Below are 22,401 nucleotides of genomic sequence, written 5' to 3'. Positions count from 1 at the left end.
ACAGTGGAAAGCTGAAAAGAAGCTCATCTAACAGCATCTCAAGGCAACTGAGGGCAATGCTGTGGAGGTTTATGAACTCAGGGGTGTTCTGAAGAGAGTTAAGAGAGAATAAATATTCAATGTCTCCTTGAATAAAGGGGCTATATCAGTTATATAAAATTAGCAGTTAACTTCCTTTGTTCTTTGTGGACATTGTTAACATATCCACAATTCTGTTGGTCATAATAATATCTGTCTTAAGGCAAGAAGTGGCGTTTTCTTATTTGATGATTTCGATTTTTATGAGAAATCAAAATTACTGGTAGAAACAACTACTGCATTGTCAGTTAAAAACACCTATCAGTCCTGTGTCAGAGGAAATTTCCAGACTGCAGTGAAGAGATGGAATGCATAACATTAGAATTGAAATCATAAAAGTTAATAGGCAAGACTTCAAAGTTTTGAGCTGTCTGTAGATTACAATAATTGCAAGAAACAACTGAAAACCAAAAAAGTTCCATTTACAACATTTGATAAAGGAATGGGCAGACACCCAGACCACTGCAAGGCAGATTTTGTCATTAATTCTCCATTTCTGTCTGCCTGTGAGAATGCCATCAATGCACGTCAATCCTGCTGGGCATTCCCTGATCCCCTTGTTTCTGGTCTGTTCCTTTAATCACAGTTTTGACCCATCTGGGAAGTGTCAGTTTTGATGTTTCCATCCTTCCTCTCAGCCAATATACCATATGAATAATACATATGCGTTTTTCTCTAAAAAGTCCTTAGTCAAATTTTATTTGCTTCCATGCAAACACAATAATGCAACTCCTTACAGTAATCCCAGACTCTTACCCACAAAAATGTTGTAAAGTTATAGAATCAGTCTGCAATCAAGCTTTTGAAAGCTCTTCAGAAGTTGGCATCTTATGAAAGGTAAGGAATAGGTGTTCTAACTTACAATGAATTTATTTTTTTTTTTTATTTGGGAACAGTTTTCAACAGTCTGCAGGTGTTTTTTTTTTGGGTTTGGGTTTTGTTTTGTTTTGTTTTTTTAAAAAAGATTTTATGTCTATAAAATACCCCTCTCTGAATCTCATTATTCCTCAAATATTCAGATTTACAGATCACAGAAAAGGAAATACTGATCTTTTCTTCTCTTTAGACAAGTAAATTATCTGTGTGAAAGTGACAGAACCAATTAATTTAGAAATGGAGGAACGCTAGTATGTTGTCTGTTCTGGCTGAAACACTCTGGATCATATTTGGTTGATTTGGTTGCGTTATTCCTCACCTTTCATTTCAGGAAAACAGTTGTTATAGAAGTGAAAGGGAAAAGAAGCTGAGGGTGGTGGTGGTGTGAGGCATGTGCAGTGATATGGTTATAATGGCCTAGACTGATATTTCTCAAATCAATTAAAACAGTTGATCTTCTACTAAACATTTGTTTTCTTGTTCATGTATAATACTGGTTTTGAAACAAACTGAAGAGTGTAGAGAAAGGAGGACCAGTCACTTATGAGTAACATACCAGTTTAAAAAAAAATAATAACAAATCAAACAATTATGTCAGGGTATCTGAAGAAACATTAATTGCATAACATAACATTTAAAAAAGGCAAAATACTAAGCAAATAACTGCAAAACGTTATGTTATATTACATTTTGTAATAAAGCTTATTCTAAAATACTTATTTTATCATACAATTTTTCTCCAATGAATTTCTAAGGAATTCCTATTTAACAGAAATGTAAAGGACTTTAGCAGTGTCTATTCTGAGTTTTGATATGCTCTGCCTAGTGGTATGTTATATACTGAAATTTCTATGGATAAAAAGGTTGCCTCCCTCCTTTTCCATTCTTCAGAACTTTGACTAAATTATATATTTTAAGCAAACTGAAACAAATGTAAAAAGGGAAGAAGAATTAGAGAAATACAGGTACTAAGAAGCAAGCATAGATCAAGGTTAAACACAATCCATCTCTGGTCTCCCTTCTAAATGCATATTGACTCAGTATTAGTCAGAATGATGACACTGAACAGAGAGCTAAGGTAGAAAATTTAACAAGAATGAGCTAAAAAAAGATGGAAATTACTTTGACCTAGCTGGAAGCAAAACAGTGAGAATTTAAAGGACTCAGGTAGGTGTGGTAACTTCCAACTCACATCTTAAAGGACATGCAAATGAAGTGCAAGTCTAGTGATAAGATTCATAATCAGGATTTCAATGAGGACCAGTGTTGTATGATTAGAAAATAGTGATAATAAATCTCTAGAAAACAAATTGGAATGGAAAAACCTAGAAGTAGGGGGGATAGCAGAAGTACTATATTCCAGTTTAATGTATTTGATAAAAGCTGTAAGAGTCAGAACGTAAAGACATACCTGGTAAAATATTTCTAATGAATGCTGAGAATTGTCACCTACCAAATACCAAGTATGTGAAATCAACAGTGAAGCTGCATACATGTCTGCACTATCATAGCAGTGATATCCATTTAAGAGTGTCACCAGAATTCTGAGTATCCTGTACTTTCTGTTCACACAAAAATTCCTTTTATAGTGAACAGAAGTGACTTGTTATTTCTTTGTGAAACAAGTATCACCAAACAAGTGCAACTATGAATACCACCTCCATGTTGACACTCATTCCTCTTTTCCTTTTGAGGAACATGGTTTCATTTTCTGCCACAGAAAGATAACAACACATCTTTAATTGTCCCATAAACTCTAATAAGAAATAGAGTTTTAGCTTGTAAAAGTTATAGAATATCTACTGAAAGCTAGGACTGAATTAAAGCAGCTGCATACAAATTAAGCATCCCTTGATGATATAAGCAATGCTCAGAAAGAAGGTCAAATAAAATGCCTCTTACACATTATCAGTGCTCTTAATTATAGCATCCCAATTCTCTTTCTATTGTGTTCAGGGTCATGAAATTCATCACTAAATGAAAACTATAACTGTATCAGAACAAACTGATGCATTTTATTAGTTTGCTATCATTTTGGCTTCTCCACAGGTGACAAGATGAACGAATACAGTCTAAAAACAAGAATAACTACTTTGAGCGTTACTTACCTTTCACCTCATCTTTGTTATCTGTAACAGTTACAATCTATATTGTTGACTTTTTTAAAGTCTCTGTCAGTAATGGATAGGATTATAAATGAGACGTAATATAAAATTAAAGTTATAAGAAACTGCTAATGTATATTTAACATTGGCTAAACAATAATTTTAGACACTAATAATTTCTTTGATTAGTATTTATCTATTTGACCAGAGCAAGCCAAACTTATCTTTTGACTATTCCAATTTGCAATAACTTTTTTACTCTATAAGAGTTTCCAGCAGGTAAAAAAAAAAGGCAACTATTTGCCAGAATTTACCCCTGGAACAGAGATAACTGGTTCTAAATTACCGGGTAGAGCATTTCATGTTCTGTAATGGTTGAACATGCTCTGAGCATTCTGACTGGGGATCTATATGTGATGTCCAAGTTGATGCACAGTCCATAAACAGACTATTTTGAGAGCTTTTCTTGCTAGTTCTCTGTAGGCTGGCTCCTGTTTTGTAAGGTACATAAATGTAGGAGCTCAAGTACACAGCACAGATGATCAAGAGATAATTTCAGAGCTGTTGGTTAAACATTATGGAGAACAGCGAAGCTTGCATTTGAAAATATACTCAGTCCCTGCTGCTACCTGGATACTTAGAAGCATATGGCGATTTGAAACACAGAGAGCTTGAGTAACAACTCTATTGATCCACAGCAGCTATGAACAACTAGAAAATGGCACCTACCATCCTGCTCTTTTTTACTTGGCAAATACTTGGAAGATGTAAATTTCTAGATGCAAGGTACATGCAAAGCTCTCTTCAAACTTCACATTTCACATTCTGAATTAATTCAAGTGCTATATGGTTGCAGCTGAGAGTCAAGGCCAGCATTAGGCAAAAAAAATAAAAAATGCAAATTAGAAAACACGTTTGTGCAGAAAAGTATTGTAGGTATAACGTGAAATTTCCTTATCGCTGGTTCACAAGAACACATATGTATCAATTTGAATTGATATACCTGGTCACAGGAATTCATTTTTAACCACCTTGCCTGGACTCATGGTTTGTAGTTAGATTATTAGAACCTCCACATCTTAGGTAACGTATTCCTGTCACAACAAGTAAAGTCTCACTGCAAATTAAGTACTGAGTATTTTGTAGTGAGATTTGAAATCCCTTCTCAGTTCCATGCTGGCTCAGCTACTGGCTCAGAACTACGCTACAGGCATTACTTGATACTTCAGGTAACAGCCAGCTAGCTCAGATGCATCTGTCCTGTTCTGCAGTCACTGCAATATAGGTGTATCTGCACATGCAAAGTTGTCAAAACAACGTCAAGACTAAAAGTTATTTTCAAAATGTTTATCTCTTCTTACATCTCCAGCATTAATCACAACTAAAAAAAATAATTTCCAAAGCCTGCCACTGTGGACATGATTAACACAAATTTTAAGCATTAATATTTACAATGACAAAACCTGTTATAAAAAAGAACCCGAGCAGCATTTTCACATGGAAACCAAGTGCAATTATTCATAAAAACTGTTTCTTCAATTAGCAGTTGTGCAGTGCATGAATGATCCAATTCTTTTCTGCCTTCTCTTTCCCTTGCAGGCCTGTGTGGTTAGCTAAGCAGAGTAAGATCTTCAAGTCCAAGGTCTCTGTAATGATGTCATGGTTATATTACACACGCATGTCTAGAATCCACAGATGTCAAAGTTTCCTGTTACTAGAAGAAGAAGTCTTCTAAAATAAAATGAAGATCAAAGAATACAGTGAACCCTGCTAAACATCTAGTCAGATGTTTGTTAAAAAGCTACAGCAGCGACATGTTAGATGCCCATTACCCCTTTCTCATCTGTGAAAAAATAATAAACGGGGTAAACTCCTTTTAGTAAAAATGAAAACAAATTGGCTGCTTCTTCAGGAAGCATTTAATTTAGCTTGCCTTCGTTAAACTTCAGAACCCTCACACATTTATTGATTCCACCTCCAACTGCAGAGTGTAATTTCCTAAATCATGACACTTGCTCAGAAGCAAAGTGTCACAACTTGCCTCTGGCTGCCCTACTTTTCTAGCCACAAGACTTTAAAAGTAGAGCTCAGATTTTCTGCACCGGTCAGAGAGGGGCAGAGTTTAATGTGTGAATGGACACTACCTTATAAAGAGGGGTGTGGGTGCTCTGCATGTGTGGTGAAAGTCCAGCCCTCTGCATAGTGCTGGGCCAAATATGTGATGTAGATGTGCCAAAAGTTTGGAAGAAACTAGAGTTGTAATGCAAAAATACCTAGCTTTTATTCTGCGCAAGGCTAAAAAAGAGCTGCTAGACTTGCTTTACACTCTACTCATTTGAGGAGTTTAAAAAGCTAGATATTCATAGTAACATTCTGTAGCCTTGTATTTCTCACGTACTGCTTTTAGTTTTCAGTATCTATTCCTGCAGACTGCGGTACATTCTACTACATGTAAGAAATGTCTTCTGGTTTTTGGCTTTTTTAATTTTTTTAAACAAATGATGCAATCATATAATGGAAATTTGATAGGCAACTAAACAGTTAATGAAGACAGTGCTATTTCATCCAAATATGTGAATCTATCACAGTTTGTCTCCTGCTCCTCAAAACCTAACTATATGGGATAAGTATCTGTAACATTTTTATTTTGGTTTAAGCTGTTTAAACAACTTAAAATAAGGTTATTAGGAGCAAGAATATATAATTCTGCCTCTTTTGAAATATTTTTTAGCATATCAAAAAGATATAATATGTTCATGTTTTAGACCTGAAATTTAAAATGTATGGGAGAAGGATTAGGAAAGGGAGAGTCATTCTATAAAAGAATAGCCTTTTGCTATGAAAATTTGCCAAAATTTCATCAAGTTACATGTCCCTGGAAAATATCCCTTGGCAGATGTCCAGTAGAGACTTGTGTCCTGTCCATGAAAGATGTTCCATCTGGATTGTAATGTCCCTAATAAATCGAGTATGTGCAGTCCACTCAGAACAATTAGGCATGCTTTGCTCTATGAAGATCAAAATTCCTTTGAGAGTCTTCCTTGTAGCTTCAAGAAACTATGGGTATGGAGAATGAAGACCAAAAAGGAGTGAGAAGTATGACTTTTTTTATTGGGAGGGGTCTGTGATATCTTTCTGTTGCACAAAGTCAGGTAAAAAGGACCTGAGGGAGGGATCAGCCATACAGGAACAAAGAAGGGTGAGTAAAGAGAGTGACAAAAAGTGAGGAGAAGCAAGTGTGAGGGAAGAACAGGACAATAGCACCTGTCGTGAAAGAGTTGGGAGACTAAGTGAAAACAGTAAATACATAAGATTTAAAGAAAACAGTACATTCTGAAAACTCTAATATAAGAGGCAAGGGCAAAAGGTGAAATTTAATTGTTACTTAAAAAGAGATGGGAAATAACACACTTTTTTCCCCCATGTAACTCCTGCCTTATACAAGGTGGATACTGCTTTGGCACTGAATTGGAATGAAATACTAAGCAGGACTATACTTAATTTATGGCAAAAATATTAATCTACAGTTAGCTGAGGTAATGGATGATGAGGTAATGGACTACTGCAATGGCGGCAATGGAGAGACAAGACTGTCTTTTAGAAGATGAAGTAGAATTTTACCCTAGAAAAAGTCTTTCAAACTCCATTTTTACCTAGCTGCCATTGTGATAACAGTGCTACTCAATTTAGTTGAATGCCATTTTAAACATGCACAGCACCCTAGAACTGGGGAAACATCAGTAAATTCTTACCATTACAACTACCTTTGAAATGAACTATGATGTTTAATACACATATAAAGATGTAAAAATGCTGACAATCCTGAAGGATCAGGCACGAGGCGACATGTTTAGTGATCAACAACTACTATTCTTATACCTCAGACTTCTAGCTGTAATGTAGTGGCTTTTACATGATTGAATAAAATCATCAACTGTAAATCTTTTAGATTGGTAAAAGCACTCTAAATGTTATTAATTATTTTCTATTCAGTGTGTGGTTTAGCTTCTTAAATAGGTTTAGGCCACATACAGGATGAAAAAATGTAAAAAATAATAATTATTCATATAAACAGATTCCAATTAATCTTAATTATGACATACTATGATACCCATGTACCCATTACTTCAAACTTATTTCCAATTTATTCTTTTAATATGACTTATTGGATGTAACTAGAATATGAACATACTTCATCAGATAAACTGCAAATTAAAGAAAGGCAAAATCACTATTTTATTCATTAGAGTATTTTGATTAAATTCAAACACAAGGGACAAACTGAAGTGCCCATTCTTAGTGTTTATCAAATATGAGCCACAAATATAAACAGTAATTTTCAGACTGAATTAGCATGTGGATCTTCATTGAAAAATTCTGCCTATTATTTCAAAATATCATTCTAAACATGCATTACGGTTTCCATCCTCAGAGTGATTCTGAAATACTGAATTTCAAAAGTTTTTTTAAAAAAAAAAGATGAGGGAAAACATTTACTACTTTGTAGTAGTAGAATTTTTTCCCCTAGTAATCTTTAATACACTTACATCTGAAATATTTTTTCAACCTTTGTAATCTATATTTATATTTTATATTAGCAAATGAAAGTTGACATTTACTAAATTATATTAACGCTAATATCACTAAACAGTGAACATTTATACCTCAAATATTGCAAGTAAATTTCTAAAAGTAAACAAGTAAATATAGTTTATAGATAGATTATGTATATATTTAAATACAGAATAACAGAAGTAATTACCTTTCAGTATCTCCACTAACCGTGTCCCCTGCTCTCTGTAGAAGAAAAAAAAATAGTATTAAGCACCACTAAAGACTTTGCTTCCTTGGTGCACTCAACATAGCGGTATCTGCAGTGAAAGAAGTCACAGAGGAAAACCACAGTAGTTATTCTGTAACTCAAAGGAAAAGGAAATGGAAAATTTATTTCAAACTAAATGTTACTTCACAATGAAAATCATGTTAAAAGCAACTTGCATCTGCACTTATAAAATAGCTTCATCTGCTGTATAATTGTGATCAAAGCTCTTTAAAATAAGAAGAGAGCTAAAAATTTGTTAGAATGCCAGTGTTTGCAAAAATGTTAATATTTGAAAGGGAGTTTAAGTGTAAAGGGCAAATATTACAATAATTAGAATACAGAGTTTCAGAAGAACAAGCTGCCATCAAAATATTCTTTAATACCATTCTTACATAGCTTTACACAACTTGATTTACTACACTGGTTATTCCTCTGAGGATTGGAAATGAACATGTCTTTTCGTAGTAAGTGATTCAGGATTAAAAATAAAATCTTCAGACTGTTTCCATTACTTTAAACCAAGCTTTATGTTTGAGAAGTTTTGCCGCAGCCAAAAAACAGGTCCTCATCTTGAAATTACAAAAATGTATGTTTGAAAATTAATGTGCATTTGTTTTAAAATTAAGAAATCTACACTTGAAAAATCATTGATTATATGCTTTCTGAATAACTAAATAGGAAATGAATTATTTTTTGTAAGCATAATGTTTGTGTTTTAATATCACTGCTATAGGAGTACAGTAAGTTATTTAATCACACATAACTTCAGAGAAGAGTTACAAAACTGAAATGCCTGTTGCACACGTAAAAGGCAGGAAGTCTGCTGGGTCTGTTTAAGCACATGGGCTGTAACATAGGTAGATGAATTTCTAAGAAAACTTTAAAATGTTCAGGGGACAAGCATGCATTTTGCCATCTCCCTCCTTCACATATCCCTCTGGTGTATCCATATACAGAATCATTTATCATATTTTACCACGCCATTTCTACTGAAGGTAATAGATGACTTGCCACTTGAAGCAGGCAAAAAACCCTTAAGTGATCAAGTTACCCTGGTAATAACTAGTAAGTTTGGAAGGGATTGATGATACCACAGTAATATTAAAACATCTGAGAATATGTCATGACAAAACTGTCTACAATACAACATAACGGACACACACTTAAATTTTTTCAATTATACAGGCTTTCCTGTCTCTTACCTTCCACAGTAATTAGGATACTACAAATTTTACAAGTAACTTTTCATTTCCTCTTGTTGCTACTTTAAATACTAGCCTTTTACTTGTTCTGCTAATTGATTCAGATAAAATATTCTACTAAATGTGAGTATCAAAGACGGTTACCATTCAAATAAGAGAACTTAGCTGATGAAAAGTAATGAAATGGTGCCCTTACACTTAAAAGCAGGGAGTTCTCCTACATACCTTGTTGAAACCAGGCAAAGGCAGGAGCTCCCCATTGAGTAATTGAGTACACAAAACCGTAACAAGCTTTCCTGAGTGTTATGAATAAATTAATTCTTCTTAGAGTACACTGAAATCTAGCCTAAGGAACCTACAAAAATTAAAATGCAGCATCTAGAAATACTCATAATTTCTTGAAGTAGACTGCAAGAGATAACAGCATACATCTAAAGCAAAATATCTGTTTGAAGAGCTTCAGTGAAATGCTACATAATGTACATCAGATTTCTGTTGCTGCTAATGGACTATTAAATATGAGTGAAGCAATCCAATCTTCCCTGAAAATACTGTGGATAGCCTAGTAAAATACCGTATGACCAACTGAGTGAAAAAACTTTGACAGCAACACTACCCATGCTACTGTTATAAAAATAGAATTTATTCATACCAGAAGGCTCAGAGATTTTCTTCTCATATCCCTCTGCCTTCTAGTCTTACTAATTTTAGCAACTAAAAGTGCCAATAATATTTAAGTCAGTTTAAGTGTTTCCCAGTCTATTTCTTAATCAGTAGAGGCCTTTCTTTTCCAAAACTGCTCCCAAATTAAAAGCAAAGCATTTCCAAATCAGGGTTTATTCACTTTCTCTCCCTAATGGAACTCATCCCACACTCCTTTCCCTGATAAAGCTAAAATAATCCTCCTTGTTCACAGTGCTGGCCATCTTCTTTTCATCACCTGTATTACAAATTTTCACTACCACTACAGAACTAGCCCAGTTACTTATTTCCTTCCAAAAAAAATGAACAAAGAACACCTATGTTACGGGTGATAACCTTGGATCATGATTTGAAGATTCATTTTGATCAGAGAGATTCCATTAGTACAACCGCAAACAATTGTTAGGATGTTGTGAACTTGCATATATTAAACTGAAGAAGACATACTAGAATGAAATGTGCTTCTCTTAATAAAACATGTTTTTCTAGAGGTCTTCCTTTCAACACTACTAATTTTCAAAGATATTGAATAATCTCATTTAATTAACTAAAGCTGCAGTAGGGAAACTTTATAATGGTTCTATCATAGTGGGAAAAAGAAAAAAAAATGAGCTAACCATTTAACTATTCATAGATTATGCAAATTATAACTGATTACTGGTTCACTGAAATTTAGAAAAGAGTAAATAAGAATATCTGTATAGAAGGGGAGAATATGAGTACCTGAAAAGTAGAAAACTTATTTATGCCCTTTAAGTTTTTAACAATACTTTATTTACCAGGAAAAAACCTCTGCTCCCAACCAACTCATTAATAACATATATAATATTACGGGTATTAAGTATGAATACTAGGGATTGCTACAGACATATACATATGTATGACCTTTTATTTGACTGATTTTTTACCCCCAAAGAATCTATCGTTGGAGTACAATCTAGCTGCTAGCTTGAAATGCCAACCTTATAAAAGTGTTTCTGATAGCATATATGGAAAAAAACACACACTAGCATTTCTATAGATGTGTATATCATACCTATAATTGATTTCCTTGTGTAATTGTATGTACAGATGCAATACTGACAATGACTTATATGTGGTAAACTCCTGTCTGCAATTTCAGCAACCTTACATATATATATATATATTTTTTTTTTTTTTTTTGAGCAGTTGCTTCTTAACAGTTCCTGATATTTGGAAAACAAAGTGTCTTATTGTAGTTCCCAAAATAAAATTTTACATCTTACTAAAAGGCCACTTTCATGACTAGTAGACATGTGGGAGGCTCAGGAGGCACAAGTCTTGTCATGCTGTCACAGACTATAAAGCACAAATTCTGTGAAATTCAGGTCATTGGCACCTATCAGCCTTCTTTAGTTAGCCTCACATTTATGTAGCTCTAGGGATTTCAATGGATCTGCTTCTGACTTGCACAAGTAGAAATGAAAGGACTATAAGGCCTAAATGGTCTAACAAGCAGATCTGATGGTCCTCTGCTAAAGCAAATCCTGTAGGAATTCCTACTTACCCAAAATTTCTATAAATAACAGATAACAAAAAAATATCTCCTTGAATCAAGATTTCCTAATGAAAAGACGTATTTTCTCCTAAGACGTAAAGAAATCACATAAATAAGAGAAAAGAACCCTGAACTGCAGAGATAGTGTGAAAACATTCATGAGTCATTGTTTACTTGTTTACTAGTGGAAGAGACTAGAATAGTTGGTAATGACACTATAATATGATAATGAGTGTTATTAATCTCAGTGATCAAATGCTATCTATTAATTCCAACTAGATATGTCACTCATTAAGATGCAAAAAAATATTCTTTTACCTTTATTATAAATACCATTCTTCTATTATTCTACACTCAGATATTGAACTCCCTACAAAAATGATTTCTTCTTCTGCTTCCTTAACTCACATATTCATTATATTAAGCATTTTTTTACATTATGTTTGTTCAGAAGTGAAATAGTAGCCTTGTTGCCAGGGGCCTTGTCTCTCTATCTGAGTGAGCTGATGCTTAACCCATTAAACACACTTGCAAAATTATTATGCTCAGCTGAAAATGAAAGCAACCTTTGAGGTTTTCCTTCCACTCACTCTTGTTGAGGGGAGAGATGATACAGACAGGAAATAATCTCATGCAATTTACATCCATGTACAGTTCAGAGGTACTCAATTTTTATGCTGAAAGAAACAAGATGATGGGTGAGATAACTAAAGACAGAAGAAAAATATTCACTCAGAATTTTTAGTTGTGTGGTATATGGTGAACATTATATCAGCACATAATAGGTAACAGAAAAAGAAACAAAATTTTAACAGAATGGAAGATCCATTTCTGAAAAAATGTTACACCCAGAAGAGAAACTATTCCAGATAATGCATGAGATGAAAAACATGTATTCTAAAAGAATATCTAAACGAAGACTTCCTTGTGGCTAACAAAATGTATCCTATGTGGTAAAGCAAAAAATAGTCCAAAAGGGCAAATCACAACCATGGATAAACTGTATTTTATGCTGACCAAACCCTACCTTTGTCCTCATCAATCCACTCTTTTAATTTAAGGGAAATTAAAGGAATTTAAAGCAGGTTTAATCTCAACATCAAAGATGTAAAATATAAACAAACAAAAATATCCACATACCCCCACCCCCCCCAAAAAAAACCAAACCAACAAGAAAGGTATTTTCTTCAAAAGCTAAGAATAATTTTTTTTCCTTTTTTTTTTTTTTTGTTGTGTGTTTTTTTTTTTTTTTTTTTTGTCAAAGAAAACCGGTATATTATATTTTTCTGGAATAGACACAAGATATGATTTTGCTGCAATAAACTAAGCAGAACTATCAAGTTTTATGGATGAGCAATCACTCCAGGTTGTATACTAGTAATCTTAATTTTATACAAGATGTATAGCAACTAAAACATTGGTAGATAAGGGAAGAGCAGCTGACATCATCTACCTGGACTTGTGCAAAGCTTTTGACACCGTCCCATACGATCCTTGTCTCTAAATTGGAGAGATATGGATTTGATGGATGGACCACTTGGTGGATAAGGAATTGGCTGAATGGCCACACTCAAAAAGTTGAGGTCAATGGCTCAATGTTCAGTGAAGAGCAGTGATGAGTGGCGTTCCTCGGGGGTTGGTGTTGGACTAGAGCTGTTTAACATCTTTGTTGGTGATGTGGACAATGGGATCGAAGGCACCCTCAGCGAGTTCAACGATGACACCAAGCTGCATGGTGTGGTTGACACGCTGGAGAGAATGGATGCCATCCAGAGGCACCTGGACAGGCTGGAGAGGTGGGCCTGTGCAAACCCCATGGAGCTCAGCAAGGCCAAGTGCAAGGTCCTGCACATGGGTCAGGGAAATCCCAAGCACAAATCCAGGCAGGGCAAGGAGTGCATTGAGAGCAGCCCTGTGGAGAAGGACTTGGGGGGATTAGTGGATGGAAAACTGACTGTGAGCCAGCAATGTGCGCTCGCAGCCCAGAAAGCCACCCGTGCCCTGGGCTGCAGCCAGAGCAGGGGGGGCAGCAGGGCCAGGGAGGGGATTGTCCCCCTCTGCTCTGCTCTGGGGAGACCCCCCTGCAGTGCTGGGGCCAGCTCGGGGGCTCCCAACAGCAGAAGGACACGGAGCTGCTCGAGCGGGGCCAGAGGAGGCCACGAAGATGCTGGGGGGGCTGGAGCAGCTCCCCTGGGAGGCCGGGCTGAGAGAGTTGGGGGGTTCAGCCTGGAGAAGAGAAAGCTCCGGGGAGACCTTCGAGTGGCCTCCCAGGGCTTAAAGGGGGGACAGGAGAGGTGGGGAGGGACTCTGGATCAGGGGGGTGTGGGGATAGGACAAGGGGGTAATGGTTTTAAATGGACAGAGGGGAGATTTAGATGAGATCTAAGGCAGAAAATCTTCCCTGTGCGGGCGGTGAGGCTCTGGCCCAGGGTGCCCAGAGCAGCTGTGGATGCCCCCTCCCTGGAAGGGTTCAGGGCCAGGTTGGACGGGGCTGGGAGCACCCTGGGCTGGGGGAAGGGGGCCCTGCCCGGGGCAGGGGGGTTGGATCTACGTGATCTTTACGGTCCCTTCCAACCCAAACCAGTCTGTGATTCTATAAAGTGGACACTCACTTGAAGTATCCACTAAAGTTTAGAGAATAGAATTTTATTTCATCACAGAAAAAATACAAGGTAGAATTTAATGCCATTCAATAAAAGGCATTAATAAAAGTGAAGTTTTACAGACTTCACATGAAAAATATAATGCAGTTCTTCCAGAGGAAAAAAGTGTTCAGAGCCCTAATACAGTTGGAAATCCAATCACATGAAATTATGCTGCTAGAGATGAAATATATTTCTAACTGTAACTCTCCATTGTCACAAAGTATAAACGTTTCCTTGCTGAGAAGTTAAGAACATGCAGCCCAATCTTCAGCAGTGACTTTGCTGCACAGGATTCCATGGGAAAGGTAAGGAAAGTGGAAGAAGGGGAGCTTAAGAAGTTACACAGGTCAGGGGGAAAAGACCCTCCCCTTTCTTTTTCTTACTTTCCCCATTTCTCTAAGTCCATGTTACTTGTGATCCTATTCTATACAGGACTGACCTTTTATGTCATGAAACGCTTGCTGTTGTCCTCCAAAACCCTGTCCTTATTCTCTTGCTGGGGAAGGTAGGAGGCCTGCTGAGAAGATGAAGAGGGACCGAGGCTGGAGCCAGTGAGTAAAGAGGAAGACTCAGAGGAGAGTCTTCAGACTACTACAGCTGGCTTCCTGCACACTGATCCTTTTGTCAGCAACAGTAGGAGATGATATCTGTATTATAACGAAGATGAGTTTGCATATTTGTATTTGATGCATTCTTCTTGATAATAAATATTGCAATTATGGTAAGAATAATATCAGTTGTAGCTAATATTTATTAACAAATGTTGAATCTTATCAATCTGAATAGCTGTTAAATTTATCGTTAGACTACATCTACAAAATCAGAAATAAAATAGTTTTTTTTGGAAGCCTGGAGAAATAATAAAAACAAGCCATAAATTAATTTGCTAATATAATAAGTCTTAGCTTTTTTTGTGACCTTTCTGGAGCCAGAATGCTTTACAAATTGCGATTTACACATGACAATACAGTAAGTTAATGAATGTTTCATTTGCTAACTTTCATTGGTAGTTTATAGTGGTACATTGGAAGACTGAAGAATAATGTAATTTAAATATGCTGTAATACAGCAAAATTATATATGAAGACATTGTCTATGTTTGGATAAAGACAGCCCCATCTTTGCTCTGCAGTAAAGCATCTTAATATAACTATCAATTTTAAAAATTCAAAACAAACAAGGTAGCCTAAACATTTGGAAGGAAGCAACACATAGCTTGTCTCATGGTTGAACTGCTGAAACAGGTATCACAAGCCAGTGCAAATACGTCAGTTCTAATCACTGCAATGTGTTCTATTCTAATTCCAGGCCCTCTCCTGAAATATTGCATGACTGGAGTCCAAGACAGGTCTACAACAAATAATGGAGATGCTCATACCTCAGCTGAGATGTACAACTCTCTATAGAGATGGATGGACGTATTATGCTTGGGTTGAGATGCAGTATATTATTTCAGGATTAAGCTCAACCATTTTTCTAAGTTGCTTCCAGATCTGAAAGGATATATCTGAAACAAATATTGTTTTGCACTGTGCAGATACATGAGCTAAATTTGGCCTAATTTAGAGAATCTATAGATGGTTTTCACTTTGCATTATATACAGAGTATAAAGGGTACCAAAAGTTCAGATTCAATGGTAATTTCACTTCCTTAGTGCAGTGGAACTCATAGGCAAAACTTTTCAGCATATGACAGAACTTACTTTATGGAATAAACTGCTCAGGACTAAAACCCAACACAAATCCAACTGCCTTCTTGCTTCTCCTTACTGCAGGTAGGTGTTTTTTATAGAACTCAGGGACAACCATAGTTCTAGGCTAACATTGTTTTAGGCCTTTTTTTCTGGATTCAAGTTGATTATGAAGTTCTTGATTACTGAATGAATGTAGAAATGTAAAGACTGTTGACTTTATTAACAAAAAAGAACATTTCTTAACAAGTTATTTCTCTTTAATTTCCCTTGTACTGCAAAATGCCTTTTCACTTTTGAACAGTGTATAGATTAATGAAGAGTGTAGTTTATAGAATCACATCTGAACAGAACTGTAAAGAAATATATTATTGGATGTTGCTACTGAAGGATCCATCGTACAGTACTAGCTAGATATTTGCCAGCTCAAGCCTTCATGTGCACAGTTATGGTACAGTACAAATGCAAAATAATCTTATCTTACAATCAATACATCTGGACAGAATCAGTTTGAAGCTATAAAAGCTAGAAAGACTTATATTAGCTTCTCTGAGCAGCTAGATTCCACATAATCATCCTCACAGTGATTTCTCAGCATACCTGCAAGGTAGGGAAAGAAGGTTTTCCATATTACAGATAACTTAAATGAAAAGCAAAGATAGAATTCATTATCAACTCAGAGGGCAAATAAAACTCCGGAGAAAGTAATTCTTATCTCTGCCAGTTAGCACAGTTTTGTTTCTTCCTGCAAAACCAGGAAGGAAGAAATAAAATATGAGCACTTCTCCTACAAAATTAGTAGCAAAAGATTTCCCCTTCAGTCATATGGAGCTGAATACATATGATTCTCCCTGACTATCTTAATTATTATACTTACCAAAGTAGCACTCAGACTGCCTATCATCCAAAAAAAGTGTCTGGAACATCTGGCACATCCCAGCATGCATGCATTACAGAAAAAAAAAACAGATCTGCATTGTTTTTGCCCACATTTTAGTTCTCAGCCTGTACCATTACACTTTATGACATTTGTCAAGCTGCCTTCTGCAGCTCCAAGAACAGTTAAATAGCATTTATGTAATTCTGTGCTAAAAGGCATGCATTACCAACTTCCTGTGATCAGCAGGAAGAAAATAAGAAGCAAGTTAAGCAAGTTCTGTGAAACAATGACTAACTCTAAACTACTATAATGCTTCAAGTTATCTTTAAAATAAAAAGTGACTACTGCCATAACATTCCTGACAACTACCCTAAAGCAGCCATTATTTCTGTTTTACTATGTAGGGAATATTGAAATGAGAACATCTATCTTAAAATTCATTAAGAATTAAGTCTCTTCTACACACTGAATTCTAATTCACAAAAAAAAAAAATTAGAAGATTTGATAGTTTATAATCCAATTTCTTAATATATGATACTACAAAACAAAATATCCAATTACTTTGTAGCTAATATGCCCAGAACATTTATCATCAAGTAAAACCAGATGAGAGATCATTATTTTATTTGAGAATTTAATGTAGTAACCACTAAATTAAATTTCAGAGCTTCAGAAATCAGTGCAAATCTGAGGCAGTAAAACCACAAAGTTGAACACCATGTGTAGAGTTTCAGACTGGGTCTGGAATAAGGACTCCAATATTCCTTTTAGACAGAAACTGGTTCCCATAGTGCAAAATGTAACTGAGCAGGAGAAATGGTACAGTTTGCTACAGTTTTTTAAAATCCTGAACATCGGTTTAAAGACAGAGAGTGTTTTCCATTCAAGACACTTTTTGTTTTGTTTTATGGAGAAAAATGCAAAATGGAAAATTTCTATTGTACATCTGGTCTACTGTGAAGGATTCTTACCTCACAAGTTAATTTTCTTCAGAATGAGCTCTGATAATACAAAATAGAAATATTTTCAGATTTTAACTCTATTCTTGTAAGCTCAGAGTCTATTCTAATAGTGTATTTCAGCAATGCTATAATGGATATACTTTTGTGATATTTCTATATTCCTCATTATTTAGGCTTAATCTGGTAAACAATGACACTTCAGAAGTGAAGCATTAGTAAACATAGGAAATCATGTTCTAAGAAATACTCTATTGATTAATAATTAATTATAACAGCCTTGTTAATTGTAATTGACTTCCTCAGATTCTGTGATGCATGTCACAGAATTGCATATCAATTAAATTAGAGTTATAAATATATCCTGAAAGGGGCAGTGTCTCTTGACAGTAATATTTTACTGCAACATAGCTTTATGCATCATTTTATATCCTGGGCATACTGCCAATATTGCATTACCTAAATATCCATTTTATATAGTAACTCTGCATCCTCACAGCAACTTATGAAATCAGTCTAATTGTTTAATTTTAGGTTCCAAATCAACATTCCTTCCAAAGCATTAATCTAGTGGTGAATCTATGCAATTACCAATTTTGTAAAACATCTTACGCCTGTATCTGGTAATTTAAACTACTGTTAAATAAGTGTGGTGTTTTTTGATTTGTTCTTTTTTTTTTTTTTTTTTTTTAAGCAAATATTTATATAAGTGCTTAGAAAATGAAGCAATGGCAAAATGACACTGTGTATCTCAATTTCTCCTTCCCTCATGCCATACTTATTTGCTTATAAGACACTATCACCTTCCCTTTACTAAGGATGGTTAAGATATTATTTAACATTATCATTTTCATTTTCCAAAGCATTTATCTGGGTTGAAATTCTGCTATATATCCAAAAGTTGTTCTCAACACATGTTAAGAATAGAGCAATTGATGGACATTTGATTATAACAGTTCTGTAGTTTTGACTTCCTTAAAAACATATACCAACTAAACAAAAAAAAACTAAACCAGTTTTGTCATCTGATAGTACTACCTTCACACAGTTGAGAAAAAACAAAACACAGTCTAAAAGAGCAAGGAAGAGGTAAACTGACCTCAGACAATTTTTTTTAATATGAAAGTAGCAAAAGCAGTTTTATGGTGATTTGGTCAGGTAAAGTTTAGAAGTATCTTCCTTTTGATTAACCTTAGTCTTGTTGTAGCATGAATCCTCGATAGAATAAAATAATAATCCGAATAAGTAAATATATTAAAATGCTTATGAAAATCCTGGTAACACCTTTAGATATTAAGGAAATTAGATGATCTACTTAAAAGCCCTAAATTTCTATCTAGGAATGCAACTATCTGTTATTTTTCCCCTTCTTTTTTGATGTCAAAAAGCCATTAAATGTTCTCTGATATTTTACATTTTCATTCTGAGTAGCTATCTTTCAGGATAGATATGCCAAACAATTTTTTGCTTTGCTTTTCAGAATTCTTTCAGTATTCAAAGTGGAAAGATGTTAATACGAAGGATTCTGTTTTGGCAAGAACCCACAAAACCTGTGTCAGCAACTCCTGTATATTTGTAGATTCAGTTCCTCTTGTATATTTATAAGGCAGTTGACTAAGTGCCTGAGATACTCTGATTCCTATGACTATCTCCTAACGGACTGCAAAGGTCTGTGTCTAATGTTGTTTAGAAAATTTATGGTGATAAGAGAATTTGTACCACTCTGTCAGTCCATGAATAATCATTTTACATGTGTTCTCCTTTGTAATTACTGCACATTATAACAGAGTTTGTGAAACAGGAACTGCCCTGACTTTTGGGATAGACCAGCCACTACATGTAATGTTATCTCTCCCCATGATACCACCTTTTTTCCAGTTTCTTGCATTTCCTTCAGACCCTTTCCAGTTGACATGTTGTTAGGTTCTTTTTTCATATTTGTGTTATCATGTAATATCATATTACTAATTTATCATGTCTGTTTCAAATAGTTACATTCCCTCAAATACGCAATGAAAGCCACAGAATGAACTGCTCCTAGTAACTGTGACTTACAAACAGAAAACAGTTGACAATAATAATTTAAAACTACATATTATAATATTGCAGACATTTAAGATAAAATAATGTGCAACTGGTTGTTTTTCTGTATAAAGTGATTTGCAAACTGCTCTACAGAACACAAAGTTCATATGACAGTATGGAAATCATGCAAGAAAATATACTTTCAGTTCTGAAATTATGTTGAATATGTGGCACATAAATCTATAAGTGAAACATAATTTTTTATTTTTAAAGAGTATCCACTTCAACACTATCAACTTCTGACTACTTTGGTGAGATTTGTATGTTACTCAACATCTTCCTCTTTGTACTTTTCCCTGGAGATATGACTTCTGTCATTACTAGGCTAGAAGGGCAATAGATCCAATTGAATTTGGTGATTTCTTAACAAACTCCAAGTGTTAAATTCTGTTTTAACTGAATTAAAAAACAACTTTTATCTCAACTTTTCAGGAAATTTATTTTGCTTTGGAACTTTAAACAGAGGTTGCGTTGATGATTAAAAATAAATGATGTGACAACAGGTCTGACTCTGGTAATATAACTAACAACTACCATTATTTAACATGTGCAACTAGCATCTTATCCCATATGACCCATTATGCTTTCTTCAGAAGTCAGGTGATTCAACATATTTTCATCACTCTTCCAAAAATTAACTAAAACCAGTTGATTCATCTACCAAATTATGAAATAATGTTCAGGGTTTTTGCAGACAAACATAATAATTTTCTCATCCTAGTAAACTAGCTACTGTTTTTCTCTCTGGATTTTAAATCCTTTTCTTTGACTTCGTGATCCTGATAATTTCTCTAAGACTTTGTGCACAGATTAAACATCTTCTGATAAACAATCACATGACTTGACTTTCTCTGAAGCTGGGAAAAAAGACCTACCACCTTTCCCAAAAATACTAACATCAGGTGCCATAGGAAAGGGAAACTTAAATTTCCAGAAGACAGAAGAAAAGTATCTGATCTTCAGACTATCAAATGCTGACAGCTTGCAGCAACAGAGATGAATCACTGCCTATGCTTCACCCCTGAGGTGAACCTTCTCAGACTTGATGCAAAAACAGTAATCTCCCAAGATTTTGCTCAGAGAGAGAAACACCAAGTAGGAGCCCCAAATGCACAAAAGTACAAAGAAGCTTACTACAAGTCCTGCTTTTTCACTTATCTCTTTCTATGAGGAAATTTACCATGATTAGAAAATAAATACACCTTCGAAAACTTCCATACCAAATGTGGGAAGGAAACAGGCTTCTTCTCAGTAAGAAGTGCCCTGAAGATGCTAAGGCTTGAGCATGACATACTTTGAAGCTACTACTCTGTGTCATGAGAATGAAGCAGTCCACTCCCAAATGGTAGGACCATGAGTAAAATTTAAGAATGCTTCTATAAATGGCAATATACACATACAAAGCATGAACAGTGTGGTCTGATCTCTGAAAGGCTATTGATTATTTCAGGACATCCAAATCAGTAGAGTGAAATTCTCCACTAGCTGACAGTCATGAGAACCTAGTGCTTTTTCATGGTGGCTACAAGAACTGGCCAGTCATTCATCCAATGATTTATACTGTCTCCACAGTTTTTAGTCCAAAATATTCCCTCTATTATTAGTATGAACAAATTCACATTACTAGGCTGTGGCCATGGTACTGCAATTTAAGTAAACAGTAATGCCATTAAGCTTGCCTGTTTTTTCAAGCATATAAAAGCATGTAAACTGATATATAACTAATGATTATCAGTGTGAGCATGGGAGCCTTACGAACCTTTGAAAAAATAATACAGTCAAATTAAACTGAACTCAATGAAACTGAGTAATTAAGAGCACTATTTTACTTAAAACATCTGATATCAAATGGTCCCTGTCTTGCATTTTTTCATTCTGTCTAGACTGTTCTTATGTGAATGCTATTGTGATACTGACATTAAGAAACTTTCTTGGACTATGAAAAACAACATAAGAACATAACATAGAAGAATATGACTTTATACCCATATCAGTCCTAAAAGGAAAACATTTTCATGTTTCCCAAGTACTTTATGTAATAAGGTTTTTTTTTTTATGTACTTACATGATAAAGTGGAACTGTATTGTTTTCTGCTAGCGAGAAATTCAAGATATCTTGCTGTCCAGGTTCAAGCCTGACATTAACAGTAGATGTCAATACAGATGGACTAATAGGGTAGTTTGGACTGCTTGTGTTTTTGCCCTTTTTTCTTGACCTATGGCCTGTGTCTCTTTTATTGTCTTTTTGTGTCAAAGGCTCTTCTTGGATAACCAGTATCTTGTCATCACTCAGATACCGCAGGAGTGAATTCTCAGAGTCAGTTGTTGGAGGGAAAAAAAGGAAAAAAACATTAGTAAGAGGAAACCATTCTGGCTGCATCTATGTTGTCAGCTTGGTTAATTCCCCACTTTGTCTGAGGCTCTTTCCTCTGCAAACAAACTTATTTGTACTAAGGTTTCAGTCAAGAGCAATCTAAGTAGTTGGCACAAAACCTAGGCACAAAAAAGATGGTGTTGCATAACCAGGTCCTTGCATGACAGATAGTATGAAGCTAGCCCACATCTTAAGCCTTGTGTTACAAAGAAAATATAAATACAGCCAAAAGGTTTCAGTGAAATGTCAGAGATTGCTACTATTAAACTGGAGTCCTGTGAATTTCAGGTGAATTGTGAGGGCTTGGACTGGACTCAGTACCATATGTACTGACATCCCCTGCCACTTGAGGTGAAAGTGAGTATACACATAAAATATTTGTAAATTGTATCAAGCATGGACCATCTCTGGGACAATTTCAGACACAAGGATTGTAATTTCAAGAAGCCTGACAAACTGGAA

General features: G+C 35.2%; 1 protein-coding gene across 1 annotated transcript in view; it reads right to left on the bottom strand.

The window, feature by feature from the left end:
- LOC104364206 (connector enhancer of kinase suppressor of ras 2) overlaps nucleotides 1-22,401 on the bottom strand; it is a 215,331-nt gene that overhangs the window by 34,560 nt on the left and 158,370 nt on the right. The window contains exons 13-14 of the mRNA XM_032982760.2: nucleotides 21,631-21,885; nucleotides 7,822-7,856 (exon numbers count right to left, since the gene is read on the bottom strand). Of these exons, the coding sequence (XP_032838651.2) occupies nucleotides 7,822-7,856; nucleotides 21,631-21,885 (290 nt within the window). The remainder of the gene's footprint in view (nucleotides 1-7,821; nucleotides 7,857-21,630; nucleotides 21,886-22,401) is intronic.

The sequence above is a fragment of the Tyto alba genome, unplaced genomic scaffold, assembly GCF_018691265.1.
Source record: "Tyto alba isolate M040663 unplaced genomic scaffold, T.alba_DEE_v4.0 Super-Scaffold_5, whole genome shotgun sequence".
Lineage (NCBI taxonomy): Eukaryota > Metazoa > Chordata > Aves > Strigiformes > Tytonidae > Tyto > Tyto alba.
This window is presented reverse-complemented; position numbering and strand designations above follow the sequence as displayed.